Source organism: Elgaria multicarinata, chromosome 22 (assembly GCF_023053635.1).
Source record: "Elgaria multicarinata webbii isolate HBS135686 ecotype San Diego chromosome 22, rElgMul1.1.pri, whole genome shotgun sequence".
Classification (NCBI taxonomy): domain Eukaryota; kingdom Metazoa; phylum Chordata; class Lepidosauria; order Squamata; family Anguidae; genus Elgaria; species Elgaria multicarinata.
Window position 1 is genome coordinate 10,645,938 of NC_086192.1, and position 24,286 is coordinate 10,670,223.

Genomic DNA, 24,286 nt, shown 5'->3' on the forward strand with positions numbered 1-24,286 from the left:
ATTGGCAACTCGGGTGTCCCCTTGACGGATCTGCCTTACCTTCCTTTAGGTTGCCTAGGAAACCCAAAGCCCAGCAGCAGGCGCAGCGCTCCCAGGTCTTTGACTAATGGTAACGTCTCCGAGCCCTTGTCTAAGCCCGAAGACAGAGAGTGCGAAATCTCCGATTCTGATCTGGGTGCTGCTGGTTTAAATGGTGTAACTCCGGTGGAAAAAGCCAGGAAAATGGCGGTGGGGTAAGTTTGTACGTGGCATTGTTACCTGTTGGCAACTTTCTAAAGGAGAGGAGCCTGTTTTTAGGCTCACCTTGTGCCATATTAGCTGGGGGTCCATCTCATTTCCCATCCCCTCTCATTTTTCACTCTTGGAGATGCTCCTTGTTAGCTGTGAAAAAATCCAGCGCCTTTAGCACTCCCCATCGAGAATTTTGTTGGCACATCCAGAAAACCACTAAGTTTTAAGGGCAGCATATGGGGTTTTTTTTGTGGGTTTTTTTGTGGCTGAAATTTATTTATTTAATACCGCCGAATATAATAGAATCTCCCAGCAGTTCACAACATTAAAAACACAATATTAAAAACACAATATGAAAGCATGGCATCAAGACACAGCATAAAAACAACCTGTAAGTTCCGTAGTAAATTCCTGCATTGAGCAGGGGGTTGGACTCGATGGCCTTATAGGCACCTTCCAACTCTACTATTCTATGATTCTAGCAAGAGAAAGGGAAATGTGCAGATCCAAAAATTGTGCAGGCTTATTTGCTTTGCAGTGGACCCTGCCGGCTTTGTTTTGTGTATGTTGCGAGTTAATTTTGCAAACTTTGGCCGAGTGCAGTGGGGTGAGTGAGAGGGGAGTAGCTTGGGGTGAGGTGAAATCGTGGCTCTTGTGGGCCAGTCTTTCGGAAAGGACTGATAACTGGGCAGAATGGAAGCTTCACCTTCTGTCCGTGATAGCTGTCATCTGTGTGTCTTCAAATTGACCCCAGCAACCTTTTTAAATTACATACTTCAAGGTTCTCGGCAGTGTAATTTAGTGCAGAACGCCACGCCAAGGAACAGCCATTTGGGTGTTTTGTAATGCCTTCTCTTCCCCTTTTTAGTTCCAATTCAAATCGATGTCGTGTGGAAGCAATGGAGCCGGCCAACTTGGAAGCCCATGCAGAAGCGGGAGAACTGCCGGTGGTCCTCTCTGACGGAGCCTCAGCAGGCCCAGCAGAAGGTAAGAATGAAGCTGTTCTGGTTTCTGAAGAAGCAAACAAGAAGCAAATGTGGGGGACGGACTCTTTGAATGTGTGAAGAACCCAGTGCTCTGGTAGTCCAGAGGCTTGCTGTATGGGTGGATTCAAGCCATACAAAGCTAAGGAGGCTGGAGATGACGTATAAATGAACGTCCACCTCAGAAATATTGGGAATCCCGCTAGTTGAAAAGCTCAGTGTATTTGGTAGCTTGTTGGGAAGGATGGTTAGTACTTCCAATTAGTGGTGTGAGCTGGGCAGGGAGTTGGGTCACTCCCATTCCAAGCAGTACGCGAACATGCCATTGACCCTCGCCAGGGTTGAGCCTCTTTCAACATGATTTCATTTTGCCCTCAGGAGCCGCATTGCAGTGCTGGGTGGGACCGGATGCCAAACACCCCAGCATACTCTAGGTTAAAGGTCTTCCTGCCAGTAATTAAAGCCTTTGGAGAGGCGTTTCAGCATTCTAGAATGGGGGAAAGACGGCCCCAAAGGTGGGAAGCCAGCAAATGACTGGCAGACAAGGGAAAGGGGTGTGGCCATCTCTGGAACTCGTGGGCCGAGGTTCTGCACTTCTGGCCTATGCAGAAAGAGCCTGTCCTTGCATTCACAAGGTTCCTGGGTCAGTCAACTGGCACCTCCATTTAAACAAAAGATCTTGGATAGCAGAGGGGTGGGACTGAAGCTCTGTTTGAGTCCCTGCAGAACCGCTTCCAGTTTGGCTAGTAGGCTTGATGGACCAGTTGTCTGGCTTGCTGTGAGACAGATATGTGTGCCAGAGTGTTCAGCAGCGGCGCTGCCTGAAACTGTGCCTTCGCTGGTCAGGACATGGAACAAATTTCTCCTTAGCTGGGTGGGTGGCCTCAGGAACAGGCCCTCCTTTCTCTCACCTCAGTTCTTCCACCTGTGAAACAGGAATAAATGGCCCAACACACCTAAGGAGGTTGCACTCATGAGTAAAGGAGTCATTTCTCTCTTGAGCAGTGGGGCTTTGGGTTACTGTGAGTTCCCCCTGGTGGTAACTGGGTCTCGGTGGGGTTCTCTTACTGTCTCTTTAGAGCCTGGCGTAGGGATGGGAAGCAGTTGAATCATTAGGGCATATTTGTTTTTGAATGCAGCCTCCACAGGGAGGAACGAAATAGACTTCTTGGCTTGGTCATGAGGAAATGCCCTGGAAGGTCATCTGAGCAGTATTTGGAATACTTCCTGGCAGGGCCTTGCTATTTACTGTTTTACTCTGTACAGCACCATGTACATTGATGGTGCTATATAAATAAATAATAATAATAATAATAATAATAATAATAACAAACCAACAACAGAGACAGTGGCTAGGTTCCTTTTCTTTGTATGAAGGACTCATAAGGCGATTTATGAAAACAACTATTTCAAGTTGTTTTCAATTTTTCTCTCTCTTTCTGTCTCAGGTGTTTTAACTATGTTAAGATATTTTAAACATGTGTATGTTTTAATAATTTCTTCGCCATCTGTATAATGAATTAACGGTTGTGGTTTTACCCTCTTAATGATGTCTGCCAGTGTTTCTCATTGGGTCTGTGACCGTATAATAAATGATGATGCTTTAGGGATGGGGAGATCTTAGTTTTCCCCTTGGAAACCAGGAGCCTCCCTGGGGTGCTTCAACACCAAGGTGGGTCTCCTTTCTGGCTCACGGAGCAGATGGTTCATTTGGAAGTCCCTCTTGCTCATCCACCCTGTCCCCTGTTTTCTTGCAACAGTCTGCCTTCCGCCCCTGCACTCATTTGAATTTCAATTCGCGATGAGTTACTGCTCGGATCCGGAGCTAAGGTGCCTGCAGCATCCTTCGTTATCTGTGGCGGGCAGTCTTGTGTAGGTGTTTCAGAGGGCGTGTCTGTCACCGGGCTGAAAATGCCTTCTTAGTCACTGTGCTTCAAGCATTGCTAGCTCTTGCCAGCTTGGCCTTCGTAGGAGACAGCAAGAAGAGAGGGGAACATGGATTTTGGGGGTTGTTTTTTTAAAAAGTTGCATTGTGGAAAACCCCGGGGCCTCGCACATTGCTGCAAGTTTCCTTTTGGAGAGGAGAATCGGAAGTAGCAGAATAATTTTGATTTGGCTTTTGGTAGCCATGGAGATGGGGAGTGTTGGTGGTTCTTTTAATAAGCAGGGACAAAGGCATTGAGAGCCCTGCTGTTTAGCGTGTTGCTCTGAGCTGGGAAAATCTCACTCCCAGCATTTAGATGCTTTTTGCAAGTTTAAAGAGGGAAGCCTCTTCTTTAATGGAGCTGCCCTCCAGCACCTTGGGGTGACTGTCGTGACCAGGAAAAGCTAGGAATTTGCAGGGCCCTGCTTGGAGAAACTAATCAGGGTAAATCTGCTTTAAAAGGGCAGTGACGCTTCTCCTGTAGTGGTTCACTGATGGTACTTTCGCTGGTGGGAGGCCATGCTGGCTGGCTCACTCCCAGCTGAGGAAAGCAGCTTAAACAACAGAAGCAAAGACCATCATTAGGTGGATTTGCTGAAGTAAGAGTAAAAAACAGATTAAGTTGATCTTCAGTGAAAACAACATGTGGCTAAAAGCCCAGTCATAAACACAGGAACTTGGGAATGTTATATTGATGATGGGGGACAGGGATGGGACGACGACAGTAAAACTGCCACAAAGAAAAAAAAGCAGGAGGAGGCCAAGAAAGCGATCCCCACAATTCTTGATAGATTGGCATCCTAAGGCAAGGGTAGACCAGGGCAACCAGGATGATCAGGGGTCTGGAAACAGAGCCCTATGAAGAGAGACTGAAACAACTGGGCAGGTTTAGCCTGGAGAAGAGAAGATTGAGGGGAGACACAAGAGCACTCTTCAAATACTTAAAAGGTTGTCACTCAGAGGAGGGCCAGGATTCTCCCAGAGTGCAGGACATGGAATAACGGGCTCAAGTTACAGGAAGCCAGATTCCGGCTGGACAGCAGGAAAAGCTTCCTGACTGTTGGAGCAGTACGACAATGGAACCAGTTCCCTAGGGAGGTTGTGGGCTCTCCCACACTAGAGGCATTCAAGAGGCAGCTGGACAACCATCTGTCAGGGATGCTTTAGGGAGGATTCCTGCATTGAGCAGGGGGTTGGACTCGATGGCCTTAGAGGCCCCTTCCAACTCTACTATTCTATGATTCTAGACCAACTTTTTAGCTCTCCAGATGCTTTGGCATACGATTCCCACCATCTCTATTAGCTATGCAGGCTAGGGCTGAAGAGAGCTGTAGGCCAGAACATCTGTTGGACCACAAGTTGCCCACGCCTCATTTCAGGGGAAGAAACTAACAAAACTGCCTCCCCCACACCCCCAAAGGAGAAAGCCTAGGCTTTAGCCTGGCTGGAACTGAATGTCCCGCTCTGCCCAAGAAGGAGGGGGGATATTCAGGGGCAGATGTTCTGCTGAGTTGCTTGAGGGAGCATTGGACAGTTTCCTGAGGCCTGGAAAGAAAAGCGAGCAAGATTATGATATTGATCGACTCCTCTGCTTTGATTGGGATGTGCATGGTGGGGGCGGGGTGTGTGTGCTGATTCAGCTTGCACGATTTTGGCTGGCCGTTTTTGGAATATTGCTGAAAAGGTGTGGTCATGCTTGCATACTTTAGTGGAGCACCTATAAAAAAACCGTAATTTTTCTGCATCGATTGTATCCTGTAAAAGATGCAAGTGAGTCACAGTCCCCCCCCAGGACTTTATTTCTTTTCCGTTTGCTTGGTCTTTGCTGGTGAATCTCTGCCTACCCCAACGTAGGTGTTTGTCTCTGGAGTGGCATAAGAATTGCCTTGCTGGATCAGGCAAGGTTTCCTCTAGCTGTCCAGCCATGGAGATAGCCCTCTGAAGCAGCACCCCCTTCAGAACCAGCAAGAAATGCATTTTCTGTTCATGATTTATCTTCCAAGGCTGTGTGTTACTTTTGGGGTCCACTGAGAAGCTTGAGGAGCCCTATAGAGCAACATTATGGTTCCGGGAGAAGAGAATGAGCCTTTTGTTACCTTTTTCAGAGTAATTTCTGAACCCTCTCTTACTCCTGAGTAATTCCTGAACCCTCCCTTACTCCCGAGTAATTCCTGAACCCTCTCCTACTCTTGTTGGGTGCAGCTGGACTTTGCCAGAAGCATGTCCTTCACCTCCTGCCCGGCATGAGCAGCGACAGCGACATCGAATGTGATACCGAAAACGAAGAGCAGGAGGAGGTGGAAGCTGCCAGCGCTACTCCCGATGTCTTCAATCAGGCTTTCCAGGCCCCGCCTTCAAGTGACGGTAGGAAAGGCGCCTGGGCTTGCAAAATGCCAGGGCCTCCCCTTCTAGAAACATCCTATGTGCTCCTGGTTTCATAATGCTCCTTCTAGCCCTCATTTCTCCATCCCCTCCTTCTCTTGCATTCTCCATGTGTACAGCGTAGTTACGCCCCCCTGGATTAATGCGGTGTGCTGGTCTTTTAACTTCATATCGTTCCTGGCTGTGAGAGCTAGAGGCCCTGTGCCTCCAGAAAAGCAGCAGTGGGGATTCTGCTGGCCCAGGTTCTTCAAGCCCGCCTTGGCATCGCAACGCAGTTGCCTTAGCAACCACACTGGCGCATGTCTTCGCACCCTGTTTTCGCTGAAAGGACCATGGTATTGGTTATGCAACCTGAACTGGTGCAATATCATGGTGGCTGTTCCTTACACGACATTTTCCCTTAAGCATGAGCGTACTTGCGAGTAGGTAGGTGTGTCTATTTGTACTGTGCACGGCTCCTGGAAACTGAGTAGCCATAAGCAAGTACAGTAGTGGACAGCTCATTGCTCAACACAATGTCATTAAAGGATTTCCCTCACACACGTTCAAGAAAACCAACGCGAGGAGCTTTTCGGCTTCATCGTGTCACATTCTACCTTTGCTGTTTCATTGTGTTGTTTTGCAAACTCTTGCTTTCAGTCTGTTGCGTTGCGTTCTGCATTTCCAAGTTTTTGTGTTTCCTTTCAGCCTTGGATCTGTGCTCGGTTTTTCCCGAGGGTGACCAAATAGGCACACAAGACCTCTCGTTTGCCACCGGAAAGGACAGCATGAGGTAAATGCCGAAGCGACTGCTCTTGCTGTACTGCTTTTAATGTGACACGGTCTCATTGTGGAGCAGCGTTCTTGATATGCTCAGTTGAACTTTTGTGAGGATTTGGTATCTGTGAACTGAGGCAATGGCCGTTGAAACTGCCATTCTGATACTGGCAACTTGCTACCTGAGTGACTTTTAGTAACATCTGGAGGCTTGCCGGCTTGCCTTGCTCTTCCTCATCTGCCAAAAGCAGTTTGCGGATGAGGGAGGGAGGGAGGGAGGAGTCAGTGGTGCGAATTTGGGGTCAAATAATTGCCATTGCCTCTCTTGAGGTCTCCTCTGTCTGTGAACTGGAGCCCTCACTACATGCAGCAGGAGGAGGGCCTCATATTGAACCATTGCAGTACAGATTTGCTCCAAATCATCAAGGCCTATTCATGTTATCGTTCCTGGAGAGATCTGGCTGCATCCAGAACTGTTTTGCTTATTTCTCTTTTGTTGATCTTTCTAGACTTGGGGTTTATTTAAATGGGTTTAAGGCTGCAGATGCACAACACCTATCCCTTCTCTTCCCTTCCCCAGCTGCCCCCCTCCCCCCCCCCCCCAGTGTTATGTTAACATGGACTGGTTCTCCTAAGAAATGACTCTCTGTCTGCCTGCTTTCTTTCTCTCTCTCTGGCCCAGGTAGAGCATTTCGCAGTAGGGGATGTTCGAAGTTGGATTAGCATTCACTAGCCTGTGTGTCTGAGGTTGTGCAGCATCACAGGGCCTCGCTTAATGCACCTGCATTGTCTCTGGTAATGCCTTATCCACAGTCTTTATCCCTCCCTCTCCTTTCCCTTCCCTGCTGAAAATCCAGCTGTACTGCTTTTCTGCTCCTGCGCGATATGAACCTGCACCCTACGTGCCTCCAAAAGGTGCTAGAACCTCAGCCATGCTCCCCAGCGGCCGAGGTACTTGAGGGATGGAAGAAGGGAACACACGCCTGCTGCCGCTATTTTTAGAAGGCTGGAATTGACACTAAAATTGCTGTACTTCTGAGTCCTAAGCTACTTACAGTGAGATGTCTCTATACAAGAGGCTGTGGTCTCCTTCCTATTTCCTTCCTCCCTGCCCTCCGGGCTTACTCCAATTTTGGCCAGATTGAAAGCATGTGTTTGCCAAACACTTTTGCCATTGTGCCATTGTGAGCTGCTAAAGGTGTTTCTGTGAAGCTAAGCCAACTTGGCTCTTTTCTTAAACGCATGAGTTACTGTATACATGTTAGTTGTGTGCCTCCTTGAATGTTGTATTTAACAGAAGGATTCGCTCTTAAATGTAATGTTTAACTGCTGTAAAGATTCATATAGTTCAGATGAAGATGGTTTGCACTCTTTTAAATTAATAAAATGAACCCGGAAACGACTGTGCCTGTGCAATTTAAGCCACAGCCAACAGGCTGAAAGGAAAAGTTTGCATCGGATGGGGAAGGTAGAAACCATTCCAAATCCTTTTCCTTTTGAAATGGAAAATGGAGCTAACTAAACCAACAAAAAAGACACTGAGGGACTATTTTTTGTTACCGGGGGTTTAACGGAACTGGGGTTTGATGTTTGTTTGGGGGCGCAACTAAAAAAACTACTGTTGCTCACGCCTGGAGGTGATGTCAAGGCACAGCATTCAAAATTGTCCTCTTCCCCTGTTTATTCTGCATCAGAAACAAAAATGTGTGTTCAGGAAAAGCAAGAGCACATTAAGTAATTAGAATTTACATGTGGGATCTGCAACAAAAATGTTGCAGTGCTGCTGTTCAGGACATTCTATTCCAATCTCCCCCAATAGTCAGCCAGCATCTCTCTGCCTACTGAGCACACTCAGAACTCATTTTGTGGGTTTTGTACTGCTGCAAACTTTGGGTTTTTCGTAAGCCTACCACTACCTCCTCCTTATGGGTGGATGCATTTTGACTGCAGAAAGGTGGATTACTCCTTCGTTGAAATATGGAAATAGATGAGATCTCACCTCGTGTTCGGGCTGGGACTTCATGTATGATTATTTGCCTTGAAATAAGTAGACAACGAATTAATGTTTGCTGTTTTATTAAGATATTGGTAGAAGTTGAACATAGTCCTTACCTTTTGTGAACAGCTTTAATAAATAAAATATGGCTAATACATGATCCCTACTGAACTTGCGAGCTATAGGAACAAAGTTGCCAACAGGTCCCAACACAGTAGTGAAGTCATTTCTATTAAATTGACCCACTTCATTAGTTTTATGACAGCATAAGTATCTTTCAACAAGAGCTCAATAATACGCTTGGCATTCTTAGGAATGTGCCATACTAACATTTTAATCATCAGGATGAATCTCAGCTGGTTTTCCCCAATCTAGCTTCTACTTCTAGAAGGAAAAATGCAACAGCCAAGGGTAAGTAAAACAAATGAGTTTACATTGTTAAACCAAGTCTTGTGTGATACTTGTACAATACTTCGGTGTTTTAATACTGGCTGCTATAGAAGACTGGCGTTTAGTGTAATGTAAGAATGACTTAAAGAATTAGTCTGTCCCTTGACATTGTTTGCACAATATACAGATGCAAACTGTAACCTTGTCCTGTTAACAATTTATGTTATAGAGAGCAGGTACACAGCCCTAACGTATAGGCATGGCCATCCGTTACAGACCTTTTTCTCTCTGGCTCCGCTTTTTCTGTCATGGATAAACGAACTTGTTCTCGTTGGAGCCAGATGTTCCGGCTCTACAGAGCTTTAACAGAATTCTGGACAGGGGAGAGGTCTGCTCGAACCCAGGCTCTCGCTTGTAATGGTATAAACTTACTCTGCATAGTTTCTTTCCTGGCTTAAGTGAAGGCTCCAGGGCCAGGGGGCCCGGGGAAGCCCTGTGCCTTTGTATACAACGGTATATACAAAAAACACAGGGCAGATAAAAGGTAGTGATGTTATCCTAAACTAAGTTGAAGGATCTAAACGTAAGAGCATTAGGAAGTGGCAGCTACACATGAGGGGGCCCCGGCGGCTAAAAGCCAAACCCGGCAGCAGGAGGGAAAGCATTCTTGCCCTGTTTGAGCCAGGGCTCCGTGCTCTTCCGCCTCTGTGTCTCCCTCCCTGTCTTACTTAGGGGAGCCACAAGCGTTTGCTCCCTTTTAGGGTTTGGAGGCAGCAGCTTGAGCCATGTGGAGGCGGGGATGTGTATCATTGTCTTCAAAAGTGACAAGGATGACTAATGGCACTTCAAAGCATAAATATTTTACTTCTTTTTTTCTTTTTTTTACAACTGTTAGTGCAACTGAAATGGATTAATGGCTTCCTGCTCTGCTATTCCATTTCCTGCGATAGGAGACATTCCTCACAATTCAACATCAAAGTTGGAAGCAGGAGACAATTGGAGAGGGATTAAAGGAATCCCTTTGAAACTCACAGTGAATAAGCTCACGAGTAGAGCTTGAGCAGCCTCAAGGAAAGGCAGCCTGGAGTCTCCTGCTATCACCAACCCCACCGCTTAGGTGTTCCTGCACAACTCTTGTAGCTGATGCAGATTGTGTGAACTCAAGGGATGCGACAGCTCTTTCTGGGGAAAGTTTCATTATGCAAATGTCACCACTATTAAAATACACAGGTTTACAAAACATTTTACAGACAACCAACATTTAGTTAATAAATACAGTTAGATACCTATATATTTTTGTACATTCTCACCAGCTAGAGGATTCAAAGTACAGGATACAGAACATTAAGATATCATTCATTTAAAAGGGGAGCTTATTGCTTACTTCAGCAAGCAGCAAATAAGGGCACAGGAGTTCGAACTGAAGAGAACTACTTCCTATCACCAGTGGCGTTAAGAGAAAAACACGGCATGTCACAAAGCACTTTTTTTTTTGCCTAGTGTGTAGAATCGAGCAGCAAATATTGGACCAAGAACAACTACTTTTAAATACGTATTCTACCATGGGTTGAAGATTTGCCTCACAAATGGATCCTACATGCTACCACTATGTAATGAAAGAAGAAATGAACACTTGCTATTTATTTGTAACAATATTTGTACTGGACCACATAAGGAATGGATGACAGATTCCCTCCTGAAGGGAGAAACAGAGGACAAGCAGTAGATAATCCATGTACGAACCCACACAAATGGAGTTTCACTTCTTTAAACGCGAGCGAGCGTACTCTGAGGCTAGAACTTTCCAATCATGCCTGCATTCTGGGAAAGAGGGGTCAAACATTGCAACGTTTTGGAATTCCGACATGTCTTCAAAGAATTGCACTTGCTCTTCCGGTTGAAGCATACAGCTCTCCAAGAGAAGGGTCTTAACAGTATTGCCTTCCATACTGCCGTGGCGTGTTTTCAAACAAGACAGCAGAGGTGGCCTCACTTCGTCGCACCCACAGCTCTTCTACACATCCTCACTTCCTTGGTAACACTTGATTTGTAACACATCGCACCTAAGGCTTACAGATGACAAATGGAAAAAGCTCTGCGGTTCCCTTCGTTTCTCCCTCCCTCAGCACGAGTAAAGCTGAGACCTTCAGCTTGCTTTTCTACTACTATTTCATCAAGTCACTTTAAGAAATGGAGTTTAGTCGGTCAAAAAACCTACAATCCAGAGGAATTTCCTAATTAGCTGTATTCCCAATTCTTAGGTAAATTGTTAGACATTTGCACTCATGTCGAAAGTGCATCAGCTAATGGTACTACTCAGCTACAAGTACATCTCCTTGAACTGTGTGATGCATTCAGGTTTGTGTAAATTGAATGCCCAACAGGATCATTCAAGCGTTAGCGAGCAAGAGGCCTCTTCTAACATAGCGTCTGATTCTTCTGCGTTCTACCGGTTTGTTTGTTTTTTAAGTAGTGTTTTGCTCATTAAGATGAAGGACAGAAGCAGGGAAGCAATCCTCACACTCAACCGTTCCCTGCAATGGACAGTTCAAAGACTAGTTCATTTTGCAATTGCTCCTATAGCAGGTTTCCCCGCTTCCAGACATTCTGGCAATCTCCTAGTAGCTTCCTTTCACATTCTTAAGGTCTCTTGAGACAAACATGCAAAGTAGGTGGGCCAAAAAACTACTCCAGTACTTGATTGTCCCGAAGAATGTCAGATTCTATTAATTGGGAAAGCAGAACTGATGATAAAAGTTCTAAGCAGCAAGTTACTGGCACCATCAGTTCACGGGGCAGCGTATTTGTATCTGAACTAGCTTTATCAGTTTGACACCTGAGATAAGAGGGATTTGGGGACGAGACAGTGGCAGAAAGAATTAACCACAACTATTATTAAATGCAAACAGTTTTGACATTATTACTTTTTTTCATTTTAAAAGACTAAAATGTCACTAAGCACCAAAAGAAAAACCTCCAACTATTGAAATTTCAATGTAGTTTCAACTTGAGCCACAGGAAATAATCTTTAAAAACTACAAAAAGTGAGTATTCCTTCGTATTTTTTTCTATGTTACAGAGGGGAAAACATCGTTAAAGGTTGAGTCATACCTTGATCTGAGTCTTTTTGGATATACAGCAGAGGCTGGGATTGCTCAAGTACTAGATTAAACCCTATATGGCTTTTTAAATAACATACCTGCAAAGCATTCTGCTTTCTATATTTTTTTGCCTAGTTAATCTTAAAGACACCCCTTCTCCCACAACCTGGATTCATTATGTCTTCCTGCTCCCTCCCCACCCACCCCCTACAAAAACTGACAGCTTTAAAAATGGGAACTTTCTGAAAATACTGCTCCAGACGCCTCTCAAACAGGTTTCAATTTTGGAGGAGGGAGGGAAGGGAATCTCTTTAAATGTAGCACTTTCCTACCTCGCCCATTGAATAAGTGGCAGTATCCTGTTTCAATGAGCAAATTAAGCTATTCAAGGGTGGGGTGGGGTACATTAGCGAGAGGATGAATGTGTCTGTGAAATTACTTAGGGGCTGGCCAGCCCTTATTTTTCGAGATTCGAACACTTTTATTCCTAGGATCTATTTACATGAATGGAGCATTCCACAATCACGTAGTTCTGAAACGCTCACTCTGAATGTCTTCTCATTCTGTGAATGTCTAACCTAACTATTTGGAGAAGACGGGGGGGGGGGGAATACAAAGGAGCGTGTTAATTCTTACAGCTCCACAAGCAGCCACGGGTCTGGTATACAGCGACTCTGCCTTAGCATCAGGAGAATGCTCTCGCCCTGGCCTTGGCGACAGCTAGAGACGCCCTGCCAGAGGCGGCTCCTTATCAACTTATTTCTACGGCCGTTCACACTGCTAGGTGAGGATGGCGCTAACCCTTCTGTGCGGGAGAAGGGCCTGTGCTCAAACAAAAGCATGTGGAGCTTTGGCTTGAGCCGGGCTAGCCGCTGCCACCGCTTTGCGTCACAGAAGTGAAAGTGGGAGAAAATGGAAGCTCTTCTTCCCCACGACTTGAACCATTCGCCTTCGAGCCCGGCGGAGATGAGGGGCTCGCTCACCACGCTGCGCTCCGGTGGGTTTGTGGAGCCCAAACTAAGAGAGGCTGGGAGACTGCTCGGCCCATCTGTCGGCGGTGCAGCGTCAGCCACTGTCTCGTTCTTGGCCGATACACCGTGATCCAAGGTCGCTCTCTTTGGTACACCCGCACTGAACTCTTGATCTGGGGACAGGCGTTTGGCACTCTGCAGTTTGCTAGCTTCCATTTCCCTCAGGTCTAAACAGCCTGGCTCTTCCAAGATGTTGACTCTGGAATCTGAGCTCAAGGTAGTTCTGTCTGTGAAAGAATCCACTCGCCCGTCGTACCCTAGATCGGCAGGTGCCGAGACCTGGTGCTGAGGCCACGGCCTCTTGCAGTCGCCGTGGTTCTCCTTATCGTCGCCACTGTCCTCTTGCCCGCCTTGGAAAGAGTTCTCCGTCCATTCGGATTCTTCGCTGACGCTTACGGCTGTGCTCATGTCCTTGAGAAAGACCACAATGACCGTGATGTTGTCGCTGGAGCCAGCGTCCCGAGCTGAAGCCACCAACTTGTGTGCCACCATGCTGCTGTCCCCGTTGTTCTCCTTCAGGTGGTCGGCCACCACCTTCACTGCTTCGTCAGGGTTCACGGTGTCATAGAAGCCATCGCAGGCTAAAATGAGGTAGTCTTCCGACCCATCCAGAGCCGTGGAGGCGGAATCGGCATCTCCACAGATGTATGGCTTGTGCTCTGCATCGCCTGGAGCAATTGGACAGACAAATCCGGATTACACCTTTGCTTAGAGCAGTGGAACAATAAGAGCTGGAACAATAAGAGTGACATGTTCACTAACGGAGATGAGGCAGACGGCCTCCAAGAGGGACTTCCACCCCTCAGCCTTGAATTGAATTCATCAAGCTCCTAGTTCTCATTGACATAAAAGCCTGAAAATGCACCAGATGGGGAAAAGCAAATTAAGCGACTGGCCCCAGGAATTGATTATTTGAAATCCCATAGTTTCTAAGCTACTGGCTCATGGGAGTTGAGGCCCCAGGGTTCTGATAACTCGGAGGGGTGGGTGGGGGAAGCACAGATTGATTTGTGCTGCTCTGGGGACAGAATAGATGAGCTACGTACGGTGGGGGATTTGAGCTGCAAGTCAGCCTGTTTCTAAAAGCGGGTATTGCTGGGTATAAAAAGCAGCTGCCATCTGTAAACCAAGATGGAAAACCCAATTTCACCTTGAGTGCAGCCTGCTGTTCTCACAGTTATACTCTACCTCCAGTGGGAATCACACGACCGGGGTGTGTGTGTGTGTCTCTCCTGGGCAACAGCTCCCCACATGCTGGTTTGGTGCCACAGCACATAAGGCAGGACTATGGAAAACGTCCTGAGGAAAGGCAAGTAACTTTTGCTCCCCCCGGCTGCTAATTTGAAACAGCCAGTCAGGTGCTCTTTTCTGTACTTCCTCCTATAATATTCTGTTTGAGGTGATCAGAACTGTTCGGAGTCTGACAGCACACGAGACCTTTATAGTGACACATACACAGCTGCCTGCTGTTTTGTTTTCAAACCCTTTCTAATGCTGGCTTTCCCCTGTTCACTGCCCCCATCACGCACACTGAGTGGACGTTCTCATTGAAACTTCCACTATGACTGCAGGAGCTCTTTGCCCAGGTCGCCACAGCCTATTTAAGAGTATGATAATTGAAATGTGGCGAATTAATGAAGAAGAGACAAGGAAGGGGATTTTGTTTTTTTAAAAAGTTATGTTTCCTACCAATGGCTCTGGAGACAGATAGGCTCCCGTTGACTCTCCATGCCCCAAACCAGACCACGCAGCCTCCAAGGGCCTCAATGCGTTTCTTCTCATCCTGAATCAGAATGTAAACACACACAAGCTGATCAAAGTCCGTGCTGGGGATTTTCCTAAAGCTTTCCTCATATATTACATACATACGAACACACACACACACACTTTAATTCCTGTAGCAGTTTTGGTATGTTTCTCTCAGAAATCAAAAAACACAGGTGAGCCTAAATCAGTAACTAGTATGTAATTGGATATTTAGGGTGTGACCGACAGGGCCCAAACCAGACGTGGAGACGGAACCGCGCAGGGCCTGCAACGCTTGTTTTCCACGCGGCACTCTGCAACCCCCAAACCGTCCTCACCTCTCGATCTGGTTTATGAGGCTTCATCAGTTCCACAGCTTGACCCCTTCTCACAAGCATCACCTGGGAGTCCCCCAGCCACGCCACGTATAACACGCTTCCTCGGATGAATGTCACAACGCCTGTGGTCCCACACCGCAAGCTCTAGGGAGAAAACAACTCCAGCTTGACACAGGCCAGAAGAAGCTGAACAATTGTTTGGGGGTGTTTCAGACACGCCTTGGCGGCAGTGCTATGTGAAAATCTCAGCTAAGCAGATCATCTGCTTTTTGTGGTTCGCTCACTGCTGTCAGTTCTCTTCTTGAAGCCAGTGAGAATAATAAAGACCGATTTTACCATGTTGCCCTGATGCACTGTTAAATTTGAAGCTGAACACCTGATATTCTGGGCAAGACCGTATTTTCCATCTCCCGGCATAATTGAGCGTTTGGAGAGTTCCATCACTGGGCAGGGTCCTGAAAGCAGTGGGTGATCACACGGGAGAGGGCCTTTTCTGTAGTGGCCCCACACCTTTGGAGCGAGCTCCCATAGGAGGTCCGCCATGCTCCATCACTGCAGGCTTTGAAGAAGGCATATTACTTCACTGTGCTCGTCTCGTGATATGAATACTGTTGCTGCTGCTAGTTGTATTGCTTTTAATTGCTATTTGATTGTGTTTAATTTTTTTTTATTACTTTTAATATTTTAACTGTATTTAGGTAAAGCTGCCTTGCGAGGGCTTCTGCACTGAAAGGTGGACAAGAAATATTTTAAATATATAAATAAATAAAATAAGGCGGCCCACCCCTGATTCCACCTTTCAACCAAAGGAAAAATCTGAAACAGAAGAGGCCCTGATGGCACTCTATCTCCTAAGGTGATCTTAAAAATTTCTCCCGGAGGCAGAAATCAGGCTTTTGCCATTTGCTCAGCTTGAGTCCCGTGATCCTGCCCTCCTGTGTCAATGCGAAGCACGTTTAATCAACACACTCCAGAGGACATGGAATACCACCCCTTCCCCCCCCACACACACAAAGTAGATATATTTCTCAGAGGAATATTTTTGCATCCAAGTTTGACTCACTCTGTGAAAAAAAGACAAGCGTCATTTGGAAGACTGAGCACTTTCTTCCTTACTGAATCCATCAGTAAAACTCCTGTATTTATCCAGGAGTCAAGATAGAAAATCCTTATTTATTTCAAAAGTTTTATATCCTGCCTTTCAGTTAAATAATTCTTGAGGCGAGTTAGAAGCAACGCAAGTACAGAAATGCCCTTGCTCGGTTTGATAAATCCTGTACACGATCTCTCCCATCCCCTCTTCACTGTAACACACAGAGTGCAAGAACTCCAGGTAAAAAGGGACAAACCTTCAGTCACAACCAGTGGCCTGGCTGCAGAAAAGACTCCCTCTTTTAGATTCAGAAGCACAAATAGCTGCCACACACACCCACCCGAGAGAAAACGTTCAAGTGGAAACAGGTTTGTATTTTTTTCACCTCCTCCATGGGAGTCTATTTTGATTCGCTCCGATAATTGAACGGACTTTTTCTCAGAATGAAATACCCTCTTCCCTGCCGTCCCTGGCAATTAATGATGCTCATTCACCTCTCTGGCTGCCTTCTGCACAAAGCGTTCATCCGTCACTCGGAAGGCTTTGCATAGGGCCTCTGCCGGGTCGCGCTGGAACATCTCTTGGTGCACCAGGTTCACGTGGAGGTGGATGGAAGCATAGATGGCAGCATCTACTCCTCCGTGGCCATCGAATACTGCAAAATAGGCCTGCTCCTCTTGATCCTGCCAGGAGAAGGACATGGACTCGGTAAAAAGCCTGACAGCGAGCAACTCTGACGGTCCGCTTCAGACTTTTAGGGGGCATTTTCATACAGGGGGCCGAGGTCAGACTTGATAAAGACCGAGGGGATTGATAATCCTTCAAGAAGCAGCCTCCTGCAGGACTGGAGATTCAGACACCGGAATTAGGCAATTGACTGCCCCAGGGGAACAGGTTTGATGGTTTTTCCTCACCTAGCTATTTTAGCGTCATCGGCCCCTTCCATCTTTCTAGGCTTATCAGTCGGTACAGCAGGTGCTGCCTTCTCCCTCTCTCCTGCAGTACCACCCCCCCCCCCGGCCCTCATCCCATCAGAGCTTCGATTACTGTGTCCTCGCAGCCTGCTGCCAGTTCTCCCTCCCTGTTACCTCAAGGTTGAAGAGCGTATTGAAGTCCGGGATGCAGACGTGTTTGTCTTCCATCTTGCGGCGCATGTTCTTAATGGCATGAATGGACGTTTCATAGTACCGGTGGGGCTTCTGCTGGAGGGGAAAATCCTTCACCCAGCTGCTGCAGGTATCGTGGAGCTTGGTGAACACTGTGCGGGCCAACTTTTCCGTCTCTACCTCTGCAAGGGACGAAAGAAGTATAAACAAACATTTCCACGAGTGAATAGGTGCTCTCTCCTGAAACAGGAAAACAAAATTGTGTCAGTGAGATACTTCCGATGGGTTCTTTTGTTTCTGTTTTATTGAAATTCTCAACGGTGTACACACCATGTTAGGCGTCAGTGGCAAATAAAACGATAAATCCTAACCTTTATTACCTAGCCATGCTGAGAGAACCCTTCACAAAACTAGCTGGAGGTTCATAGTAGCACTTACGTAGTCTACACTTAACTCTGCTTTAATGAAGTAACTCGAGCACCAGGCGGAAGGCATAACTTATCCACGAGAAGTAGAGAGGCAAGGCTACACGTCCTTCCGGTCTCCTGATTAGAGTAAGACCTCATCCACTGGGGGACGGGGTGCCAACGCAGCCTGGCCGGCTCACTCATCTGCACAGAATTCTTTGTCGCCAATGGAACCCAGGTGAGTTCTTACATAGAAGGCCGAGCTGACGAACATCTTGTTAAGATGGGCTGTAATGGCAGGGACTCGGCCCTCCCCCTTTTTACGCAAATCTACGTTCCAGCCCCCCTTTTGATTCAAGTTTACTTCTAGCCACTCTGATTTTTCTAGTGAAAATAGGGTAGCCGCTACATAATTTTGAGTGGGTAGGATTAGCAGTAAGCCTCTTGGTCACCACCAGCTGCCAAGGCAGACCTTGACTACAACCAGCCTCCGAGCACGTGCCCATCTTGAAACAAAGGACGTTCTCAAACTCAGAGAGGATATCACACCTCCTTGGCAGCTCTCCAACACGATACATTTCTAATGTCGTCACCGATTCTCTCCTCACTCTAGCACCGATCTGGCAGCAGGTGGTAACAGAGAAATAAAGGAAACTGCTTATGCTGAGTCAGACGATTTGGTCCATCTGGCCCAGTCGACACTGACGGGCAGCAACGGATCTTCAGGGGTTTCAGGCAGGAGCTTTTCCAGCCCTACCTGGAGATGCCAGGGATCGAACCTGGGTCCTCCTGCCTGCAAATCATGCGCCCCACCACTGAGCTATGATCCGTCCTTTGGTGGTGGATATTCTGCCTTCAAAGGTCCTCCAAGCGACAGGTTGTTTGGTGACTTACCAACACCTCTAAACTGAGCCATTTACCAGCTGCAAAACTGAAGCACCTGCATTTCGCTTATGCATCCCACCCACCCCAAATCAGAACTTTGGAGGGATTTTCTGAAATGCGCGAAGCTGAAGCAAAGACAGTGGCTTTCTTGTGGAGTGGGGTGGCAGAGAAAGGTCGGGAAGCTGAGCAACCGGTGGAAAGACTGGTGGAAGGTGCCCATTTGCTGTGCTGATCCTTTCAATGCAGCTCCCCTGTGGATCGCACACACACTGTTAGCATCATCAATAATTACGGCTTCAGATATATATATATATATATAGTTAAAGGAGCCTTCAACGGCCTATCCACCCCCATGCAGCTGTAAATTACTCATCAATCGTTAACGTTGCAGTGCCGAGCCAGGGCTGAGTCAGCTGTCACCCTGCCTAGGCCGTGCACCATTTCATCTCCCCCCCCTCTCACAGCCCAGGAACTGTAAAGGGCTGGAAGCACCGCTTAATTGCATCAGTTATAGTTGGAGGCCCGGCCCAGCCGTTTTACTTCACAATAGTGGCTGGCTAGCTGACAATTGCTGCAAACCGGAGGAACTATCAGAGGAAAGCGTGACCCATTGCTAACGGGGGTTGCATCCTTTTATATGCCAAAATCCATAGATTCAGGGCTGCTTTTTCATGGGTGTGGTGCCTGTAAGCATGCGACTGGAAATAAATGCCATTAGTTCTTTCCTTTCACACTATCTGCCTTTTCATGTAACGGAGCACCAGGCACACCGGAAATCTCTGCACTTTGGGCACAGAGACTATTGCAAGAGGAGAAACGGCTACAGTTAAAAATGCACGGACGGAAAAAGAACTGTTAAGCCCTTTTTGTATTTGACCACAATTGCATTAATTATTGGTCATTGTTTCTATTATTATTATTATTATTATTATTATTATTATTATTATTTATTTATATAGCACCATCAATGTACATGGTGCTGTACAGAGTAAAACAGTAAATGGCGAGACAGTTCTCCCAGAAGAAGAGGGCTTCCTCAAAATGTGTCAGTTCAAACAGCGGCAGCGTAACAAGAACTGCTATTGTGTCAAATGAAAAAAACACCCACCCGCCACAAAAGCCTAGAGAGGGTTAATACCGAGAGATGTTTCTTCAATGAACCCTGATGGCTGAAGGCTGTCATTGAATACGTCCCACCTGTCTGGGTAAGGTTTGGACAGCAACAGCTGGAGAAGCCAGCAAGAGAGACCGAAATCTGCGTTTATAGCTGGTTGGCAAGGAAGAGCCTTTATTATTATTATTTATTTATATAGCGCCATCAATGTACATGGTGCTGTACAGAGTAAAACAATAAAATAGCAAGACCGTGCCGCATAGGCTTACATTCTAATAAAATCATAATAAAACAATAAGAAGGGGAAGAGAAGGCACCAAACAGGCACAGGGTAGAGTAAAGCTAACAGTATAAAAGTCAGAACAAAATCAAGTTTTAAAAGCTTTAGGAAAAAGAAAGGTTTTTAGCTGAGCTTTAAAAGCTGCGATTGAACTTGTAGTTCTCAAATGTTCTGGAAGAGCGTTCCAGGCGTAAGGGGCAGCAGAAGAAAATGGACGAAGCCGAGCAAGGGAAGTGGAGACCCTTGGGCAGGTGAGAAACATAGCATCAGAGGAGCGAAGAGGACGAGCGGGGCAATAGTGTGAGATGAGAGAGGAAAGATAGGAAGGAGCTAGACAGTGAAAAGCTTTGTAGGTCAACAGGAGAAGTTTATATTGGATTCTGGAGTGAATTGGAAGCCAATGAAGAGATTTCAGAAGTGGAGTAACATGGTCAGAGCGGCGAGCCAAGAAGATGATCTTAGCAGCAGAGTGGTGAACAGAAACCAATGAACTGATGTGAGTTCTACCCTTTGGTGGGGTAGAGTGCCTACACTTTCCGTTCGGAGGAAATTGATGTTGCTTTAGAAGCTAGGTATCGTCTGTTAGGGTGTTTTTGTGATATTTAATTCTAAATCTGCAAGTTGAGCGCAGGGGAACAGGCACACACCCAAATGCGGTGGGGTTCTAGTAAGGAGACTGCATCTCTCTCGCCTGCAGGCTACCTAGCCAACACCACATACGCATCCCAGAGGCCCAGACTACCCAGTCCAGCATGACCACGACACAGGAAAATACCCAGCAGAGACATGATAATATTCAACATGGTAAGGAGCAGATGACACAAGCCTGGTGCACTGAAGTATGGGGGCCAAACTAACCAGCCGCTGTTGGAATAATTCCTCAGCGCTTGGTTTCTCAGTAGCACAAGCATTGCAGGCAGCTTATGAAGCTGTTTGTAAGATAATGGGAACTGGAAGAGTGCAATATGCTAGTTGACTATAACCCCTTCCTTGCGGTTCCTTGATTTCACATGTACTATTAATGTAACCAAATCTCTTGGATATGCCCTTAGTCATTTAGCACAGACTTGTGCAGCCTTCAGGTTTGTTCTAAAAGTGTAAAAGGGGGAGGAAAGTCACAGCTTTTGGAAGAGTCCTCATTGATGACTGGGTCAGTCTTCAGGACAGGTTTGGAGAATCCTCACAAGAACCTTCCATTCTTCCTTGGAATCCTTTTTTTAAATATTAGCAGCTAGCTTAAGCCATTTCTGTGATCACCGCAGATTTAGTGTGCAATTGCTTGTACATTCATATTTTGAAAACGCAAAGAAGGACTCATCCCACCCAGCATTCAAATGGAAAACGGAGGCTAAAGCAGCAGCTGAAGGATTTGGAGCCCAGGCCGCGCAGCCCCTTCTCTTATCTCCTGGTCTATCTGGCTTCTCATGTTTGGCCTATGAGAGTCATCAGCGCGGACCCATATTCTCAATCCACTAACGTTTCCATCCATGTCCTTGGCTCTGCACGGCTCTGCACATGAGACGCTTAAAGGCACTCCACGTAGGGCAACTGCAAGGAATTTCCAGCCTCCTCAAATATTCCATGTAGATGATTAGTCTGAAAAAATGTCAACATTTCCTTGGAGACTGTCAAATATTTATTTGAATTTAACAGATTTCAATTTGGAACTAATGAGGGCTGTTCAACCTGAACAATGACAGATCTGCTTTATTCACCTGCATAGGCTGTGAAAGGCAGCAACGCCTGCAAACAAGGAAGTGTAGGCCGTGTGGCTTTCTCAACTGCTCTCGCAAACAACGTAAGAAGTTTAGGTTGGGTATTTTGAGCAAAGCACGAGAGGGAAGGCTGACCATCTATTTTCCAGGCTGAACAATAAACACGCTGTCAGCTTGCCCTATGAGATGCTATCTTTCATCGTAACACAAGCGTTCGGCGGAGCCCGCTGAGTCAGCGGAGCCACAATGCGTGGCCTCGAGCTGCCGGATGGAAAGTTTTGCTGCTTCATAAATACAAACAAGGGAGCAGGGAGAGTTTTCTTTTGCTTTGTTATATTTGGCCCTTTAAAAAAAGACAAAAGACATTAAAATCACAAAGCTGCAAGTCTCTGGTAAAGCTACCCGGTTCTCTAGAGCAGAAATGCAGAACCTCTTTCAGCCTGAATTCCACTGCGTCTTTGTTTCATCAAGACGTATTTTGGGATGGAGGAGTTTGAGCAGCCTGCCCCTACTCTGAGACGACTCTCCGTACCTCACCAAGAAGGTGCAGGAGAGAATTTTGGGTGTGTGTCCGTGTCCTGGGCTTGGGTAACAGGGAAGACGGCAGGACTGACATGCACACCACGGACATAGGCACTCACGTATGATCCCGTCCGGGCTGTCTTCATGCTTGGGCAAGTAGTGTGCTGAGAGATCGCTCTGGAGGACTTCGTCTGCCGTCGCACGGGCTAAAGCAGCCGCCAGAAGGGAAGGGCAGTTACTGAAAGAGGAAAAAAAACGAAATTGGAAAATCCATTTTTCAGCTAATGCAATATCTGGCATCACATGTGAATGGGCTGCACCCAATTTACTTATTTTTTAAAAAAGTGAAATTGATATACCACTAAATGTAATAAAATCCCTGGTGGGTTTACATATAAATATTAAAATCACATTTAAATTACAGTATTAAAAACAATTACAGTAAGAGCAATACAAGGAGCAGTAAGAAGTCGCAGCAGGGTTAACTTCCGGGTTCACGCTGATTGTGGCCCTTACCCCCTCCCCCCCCCCCCCCGGGTATCTACCAGGTGTTCTCATCTGCTCAGGGTCAGGCTTGTAACTACTGAAAAGATATCCCACCACTCCCTTGGCGACAAATGCAACTCTGCTCTCCAGCGGTTTTAAAAGGCGACCTGACTTAGGAGAGCTCATAGCAGGATCTTGCAGCATAAAGAAACAGGTGCTTCCCCCCAGTAACAACATTACAGTGGGTAAAACCGGTGTTGTGATAAGAGAGCATGGTTCTCTGGCCAGAAGTCTACAGGTCTCAGCCTCACCCCACAAGTAGTCCAAACCTTCCAGAACTCCTGACCACTAGCCACGGAGGGTAAAACCGGTGTTGTGAGAAGAGAGCATGGTTCTCTGGCCGGAAGTCCACAGGTCTCAGCCACACCCCACAAGTAGTCCAAACCTATTATTATTATTATTATTTATTTATATAGCACCATCAATGTACATGGTGCTGTACAGATTACACAGTAAATAGCAAGACCCTGCCGCATACGCTTACAATCTAATAAACCTTCCAGAACTCCTGACCACTAGCCACGGAGGGTAAAACTGGTGTTGTGATAAGAGTGCATGGTTCTCTGGCCGGAAGTCCACAGGTCTCAGCCTCACCCCACAAGTAGTCCAAACCTTCCAGAACTCCTGACCATTAGCCACGCTGGCTGGGGACGGTGGGAGTTGTTAGACCAAAACATCTGGAGGGCACCAAACTGGGGAAGGCTGGTTTACATGGATGGGCAGCCATGACTCTCCGAGGTTTCAGGCTGGCTCTGTTCCCAGCCTGACTTTGGAGATGTCCGGGGATTGACCTGGGACCTTCCGCCTGCAAAGTGGCTGCTCTACCGCCGAGCGACGACTCTCTTCAGTCCCTTTATAAAGCCACTTTCCTCTCTACCTCCCAGATTATCAGTCTTATGCCAAGAAGCCCCCTTTTTGAAACTGTAAATTTAGAGTGCCCTTATGTAAGGGACTTATACCCTAAGTGCACATGCTAAATCTCCTGGCTATTTCCATTTTTTGGTAGCATTTTCTGTTTATGTAAGTTACTTAAACATAGGGTTAAAAATAAACTACCAACAATACCCGCCAAATAATATCCTGCCAAGAGTGAAGTTCTAGCCCTTTAACTTAAATGCCATCAACACGAAGCCCTTCTCAGCGCCAGCAATTGTGCAGTCTTCCCACACAGTTCCTTCGAGGCTCGGTGATACGCACGCTAATGAACCACGACTCGCAAGGGATATTAAGAGTCTTTGGGCTGGCTCTTCCTGGCGTTAGGTGAGTCCTCGGATACCAGTTAGCACACAGCAGGACGCTGGAACTCCATATCAATCAGCAAAAGCGAACCAACGCCAGCATGCGCTTCCTATCTCATTTCCAGCGTGCTCGAAATTCAGTCTTCCCACAGATCCCCAACATGAACGGCTTTCTTTAGCTATTTATTTGGGGTTTCTTGAGGGCGGTGCATGAACGTTTATCATGAACGTTCGTTGCCCATGTAAAACGCCACAGTTAGCTGCAGTTTCAACTGATCAAAAACTAAGGTGTGCTCAAGAGGCCTGGGCTTCTGCAAATGTTAAAGAACAAAAATTCTCCAAAGAGGTTGAAAATTGTGGGTGTGTGCGGAATGACAGGCAGAACGTACAGAGATAAGACTGTGTGTTTGCGGTGGCATAAGCATATATACGTATGCACGTATTTGGTCCTAAAACATGCCAGATTGTGAAATCTGAATGTAAATGAAGCACGTTTGGATAT

The 24,286-nt window shown here is 46.6% G+C and overlaps 2 protein-coding genes across 2 annotated transcripts in view; one reads left to right on the top strand and one right to left on the bottom strand.

The window, feature by feature from the left end:
• The window catches only part of TRIM37 (tripartite motif containing 37), a 38,179-nt gene extending 31,381 nt beyond the window's left edge, over nucleotides 1-6,798 (top strand). The window contains exons 21-25 of the mRNA XM_063146495.1: nucleotides 50-233; nucleotides 656-658; nucleotides 1,100-1,218; nucleotides 5,341-5,502; nucleotides 6,208-6,798. Coding sequence (XP_063002565.1) covers nucleotides 50-233; nucleotides 656-658; nucleotides 1,100-1,218; nucleotides 5,341-5,502; nucleotides 6,208-6,296 — 557 coding nt within the window. The 3' untranslated portion in view covers nucleotides 6,297-6,798. The remainder of the gene's footprint in view (nucleotides 1-49; nucleotides 234-655; nucleotides 659-1,099; nucleotides 1,219-5,340; nucleotides 5,503-6,207) is intronic.
• A 1,537-nt stretch (nucleotides 6,799-8,335) lies between these two features.
• Nucleotides 8,336-24,286, bottom strand: part of PPM1E (protein phosphatase, Mg2+/Mn2+ dependent 1E) — an 81,890-nt gene continuing 65,939 nt past the window's right edge. The window contains exons 2-8 of the mRNA XM_063146483.1: nucleotides 22,120-22,238; nucleotides 17,060-17,259; nucleotides 16,466-16,654; nucleotides 14,879-15,022; nucleotides 14,484-14,577; nucleotides 10,826-13,462; nucleotides 8,336-10,783 (exon numbers count right to left, since the gene is read on the bottom strand). Of these exons, the coding sequence (XP_063002553.1) occupies nucleotides 12,396-13,462; nucleotides 14,484-14,577; nucleotides 14,879-15,022; nucleotides 16,466-16,654; nucleotides 17,060-17,125 (1,560 nt within the window). The 5' untranslated portion in view covers nucleotides 17,126-17,259; nucleotides 22,120-22,238 and the 3' untranslated portion in view covers nucleotides 8,336-10,783; nucleotides 10,826-12,395. The remainder of the gene's footprint in view (nucleotides 10,784-10,825; nucleotides 13,463-14,483; nucleotides 14,578-14,878; nucleotides 15,023-16,465; nucleotides 16,655-17,059; nucleotides 17,260-22,119; nucleotides 22,239-24,286) is intronic.